The sequence below is a fragment of the Otolemur garnettii genome, unplaced genomic scaffold (genome assembly GCF_000181295.1).
Source record: "Otolemur garnettii isolate 467f Iridium unplaced genomic scaffold, OtoGar3 scaffold00008, whole genome shotgun sequence".
NCBI lineage: Eukaryota > Metazoa > Chordata > Mammalia > Primates > Galagidae > Otolemur > Otolemur garnettii.
Window position 1 is genome coordinate 15,149,237 of NW_003852403.1, and position 4,537 is coordinate 15,153,773.

The 4,537-nt window shown below is 54.3% G+C and overlaps 1 protein-coding gene across 4 annotated transcripts in view; it reads left to right on the forward strand.

Annotated features, from left to right (window-relative positions):
• Positions 1-4,537, forward strand: part of LRRC20 (leucine rich repeat containing 20) — an 83,073-nt gene that overhangs the window by 61,591 nt on the left and 16,945 nt on the right. For all 4 annotated transcript variants that reach the window (XM_023509560.1, XM_023509562.1, XM_023509561.1 and 1 more), the window contains one exon: positions 1,815-1,982. In XM_023509560.1, coding sequence (XP_023365328.1) covers positions 1,815-1,982 — 168 coding nt within the window. The remainder of the gene's footprint in view (positions 1-1,814; positions 1,983-4,537) is intronic.

Consider the following 4,537-nt stretch of genomic DNA (forward strand, 5'->3'; position numbering starts at 1 on the left):
AGGCGCTGCCCTACATTGCCAGTTTTAAATGCAATTATGACAATATTTAACTCATGTAAAAACTACACACTTCATACTTTATGGCTCATTTCCAGAGGTGCCTTGAATAGACCAGGACAGACTCAAGCCAGCCTCAGGAAGGTTGAAGGAGGAAGAGAAGTGCCGAATCCTGAGGGCCTTGGGGTCCCGCCCCACTGTGCAGGACGTGCACACAGGGACTCTCCAGTCTGACAGCTACAGGTTTTTGCTCTCACCAGACACTGGACTGGCCAGGTTCACCTTGCCTCTGCTGAGACTTAGCCTCCAGCTGGTTGCCCACAGATGCGCATGGTGCTGCTAGCTTAGGAGCCCGGGGCCAGGGTGGAGAAAGCGGCCACTGTGCTCCACCTGAGAGTAGACATGGATTGTGTTTGACTCTGCCCTCCGTGCTGGGGGTTGAGGGCTTTAATATAGAAGAGCAGGGTGGGAAGGGGGAGGCCTGGCAGGTCCTGAGGTGCCAGGGAGCAGGAGAATAGGCTGCAGACCACCCATCCTGGGCATGGTGGGCAGCAGGCTCTGTGACCTCAGCTACACCTGCAAACACAGGTTGGAGGATGAAATGATTAAGACTTTCACATGGCCACACAGGATGTTCCACCCCAGGTGCAGGGCACTTTGGAGCATGGGGCCTTTTGTGAATATGCAAGTCACATGCGTACAAAAGCAGCCCTGGGGAATAGAGCTGAGGGACATTCTTCAGGCCACTTGGCATTTCTAGGCCTCCAGTTTCCCTTGGGTCAGACAGGATGGGGAGATCCACAGAACAAAGAAGGGACTCGCTGTCAGACCACATGTGGACAGGGACAGGGATGCCTTTTGCGCTCTTCCTGTGTTAACAAAGTAAATTCTCCCTCGGCCCTAGGGTTAGTTCCCGTCTACAGGTGAGGTGATATTAGTTCCCGTCTACAGGTGAGGCCCTGAGACTGGATGGGGTTAAATGACCTTCTGAAGGAAAGTAGTGCAGTGGGAGCATGGCAGGGGTTTGTGCCTAAGCAGTGGGCCCCAGGCCCTCCTCTTATCAGCACTGTGTTCTGTTTCCCTGCGACCTGCTAACCTATTTCTGCCTCTCACCTCTCCTCCCTGCACAGGCCCCTGTGGGCTCTGAACTTCTTTGCTAGACTATGGCATTTCACCTTCATCCTCACCACATTGGCCGTCTCCTCTTGACACTGCAGAGACACACTCCTAACAGAGGGGCTCCCAGCCTAGCCCCCTTCTCAGACCAGCCCCTGCACGGGCTTCTGGTCAGCTCCTAGAACAGGCACTTTTGGGGGCAGGAACCCACCTACATCTGGTCAAGCTGTGGCTGAGCAGGGGCTGCCCAGGTAGCCCCTGGGCAGGAAGGCCCAGGAAAGTGAAGTCCCTTAGGTGGTATATGGGAAACCTAGGACTGCCCATCTTGGCCTCCCCTTCAGGGTCTGGAGCTGAGGTCTCATTTAAAGGAGGAACCTGCACATCCTGACCCCTTGTCTAGGCACATCCTGACCCCTTGTCTAGGCCCAGGTGTCGGGAGAGAGCTTTCCATTCTAAAACCAAATGCAGGGGAGGGGACCTCAGCTAGAATGACAGGCGGCAGGCCCCAGGCTATGAGAGGAGCCATCTCTCCTCTAGTATAAATAAACATGGAACTAGCCACTTGGGGGCTTCCTCTGTGGCCTGGGGCATCCTCACTGCTGTCCCAGCCCAGGCCAGCTAAAAGCTATGGCCCCGCAGTCCCTGTGGTCTCTGGTGGCCCCGGTCTTACCCTGCTCTCCCTTCTTCCTTGCACGTGGCAGAACTCCATCTGGAAGGGAACTTCTTGCACCGCCTCCCCAGCGAGGTCAGTGCCCTACAGCACCTCAAGGCCATTGACCTGTCCAGGAACCAGTTCCAGGACTTTCCCGAGCAGCTCACCACCCTACCGGCACTGGAGACCATCAACCTGGAGGAGAACGAGATTGTGGGTGAGCAGACCCAGCCCTACTGCTGCATGAGGCTCTCACATCTTCATGGGCAGGAGGGAAAACTCAGGCATTCTGGTCTGAGGTACCTGCCTCAGGGCACTCAAAATCAGCCATTTTGGATGCTTGGTTTACCCAGGCAGGTAGATGGCCTTGCCTCTCTCCACAGCACAGCCCTGACCTAGCCAAGCCACTGTGAGCCTCCAGCTCTCCCTGTGTTGGTTTCTGCCTGCTGTCTTAGGCTGTCCCCAAGACCCTGTGGCTCTGCCCTCTGTGTGCTTGCTCCTCCTTCAGTCCCTGCTGACAAGGGAGCTTGTCACGATTCTTAGCAGGGGTGCTGGGCAAGTGTGTTGAGAACAGCCTCTTTGAGCCTTCCAGTGCAAGCAGCATGAGCTCACACTGTCAGCCCAGCCTCCAGGGCTCCCCACCAGGGAACCAGGGGGTCTGATAGGTGCCTTCTACAAACAGTAGACCCCAGGGGCTAAGTTCTGCTGAGGTCTGAGAGCAGGCCCTCCTTCCTCCTGCACAATTATGTATCTGTCTCATCAGGACTTTGGAGGGCTGAGGGGCCGCTCCAGTTAGCAGTCTAATCTCCCCAGAGAAGCCAGGCTTTCAGCCGGTCCAGCTTCCCCCTCCCTTCTGTACTCCTCCCTTGGCGGCCGTGGCCCCATTCACCCTCTCTCATTTTGCCTCTAATATTGATGCTGTTCTAATGCCAGTGATGTCAATAATAGCCCCTTCAGTTACACTTTGATTTTTGTAAGCCGTTTCCAGCCATTATGCCATTTGATTAAAAGCAAGAGCTTTTCTATGGTTTGGACCTGTCTGGTGGGGAATGGCTTGCCTCCTGTGCTGGTGAGTGCCTGTCCCCCAGGATGCTGCAGGTAGGACTCCAGCCTGGCCGGGTGGGAGGTGTGACCAGCTGACCTTGGAGGGTCTGGGTCTGTTCTTTGACACATGAATAAACTGAGGCTTACGCACATTGTTGGTGAACATCAGGTTGCATGGTGAGCCTGCCCATGTGCCAAGATGAGAATACGTGATTCCAGAACTCAGCCCCGTGTCTAGGAGGGAGTTCACTTGCCCTCTTCTCAGATAGGGCCCATAGGGTATGGGCTCTGATCCCATCTTGTGCTCTTAAGACCAGGGTCCCCAAGTGAGCCTCTACACAGTCTTCAAGAAGAAAGGGCCTGCCCAGAAGTACCTATTCACTGTGAGGCTCCCCTTCTCTACTATCCTGATCACCCCGACTCCTGCCATAGAGCCCTTCATTCTCTGTATTCCTGGCCAAGCTGTCCTCACCTGGGTCCTTTCTACCCTGCTTTTTATTCCCTGAGGCACTCCTGATGCCTCTACTTCCTTCTGCTGCTTATCTAACTGGGGCAATAACCAAGAGCTACTATGGCTGGTGCCAAGACCAAAGCTGGGCATGTTGCTGGTAGGTAGGTAGTCAGGACTGGTGCTGGCCTAGGCTTCCCCACTTCCTACCTGCAGCCTTGGAAGACTCCCAGCAGCTCCCTGAGCTTCAGCTTCTCATCTTTCAAGTGGAAGTTGTCCCCATGCCCAGAAGGTGGTCAGAGATGAGAAGAAGGTGTCTTTTTCCGGGCAGGGGAGCAGGCTGAGTGGACATCATTTCTAGCTGCAGTCCAAGAAGTGACTTTCATCAAAGTAGGCAGCACAGGGCAGCCAGGCCCCCTAATACCTCTCTTCCCACAAGGCTGAACAATGTCTCTCAGCAACAGCCTCGGACTGAAGACCTGGTATTGGAGTTCACCTTGCCTTCCTGCAGAGTGACAGTAATAACTCTTTACACAGGGAAGCACCTCCCATCTTACCAAGAACATGTGCACTCCCGGATCCACAGGGTGATGGTGGTCCATGTAGGGACCAAGGCTGTAAGCCTTCTTGGCCTAGTGCTTTTTGTACACCTGGCCAGGCAAAAGAGACAGCAGCAACCCGATGTGTTTCCCGGTCAGTACAGCCTATGACAGGCCTGGCAATATGGAGATGCCAGGGGCTGTCCCTGTCCAAGTGACCAGCTACTCCCAGAGGAGCTCAGCTAATTGCAGGGCTCTCTCTACTGGGGAGGCCTTGGTCATCCTCCCTCTGCCCCCAGCTGGCAAGAAGGAGCACATGGAGGCAGCTGCTGTTCCCTTGCTGGAGTCATCTTGCTTCCGTTTTCTACCTCTCCCTGGGCCATTGTAGTCACTTAGTGGCTTCTTAACACCCAGGCCAGCCTTTCTACCCATGTGGGAGGGTTCAAGACCCCAAAGGGGGTGCTGGAAGAATGAGGCACTGCGATTACAGGGAAGAAGCAAGGGCTGTACGCAGTCCTTCATTATGGAAATAGCTATCCACTGCTCATTGCTTGTAGCTGATCTCCAGCAGGATCTCACTGGGATAATTGTAGAAGAAGCTTAAATCACTGTCAGAGGGGTTGATTCTTTGTTGTCAGAACCCTGAGAGGGTGCTGGAAAAATAAAATTTGTATGAGAAATAAATTTGAAATGCATGAGTTGCCTTAAGGCTTTAAGCAGGAAGGGAGAACAGGCAGCTCT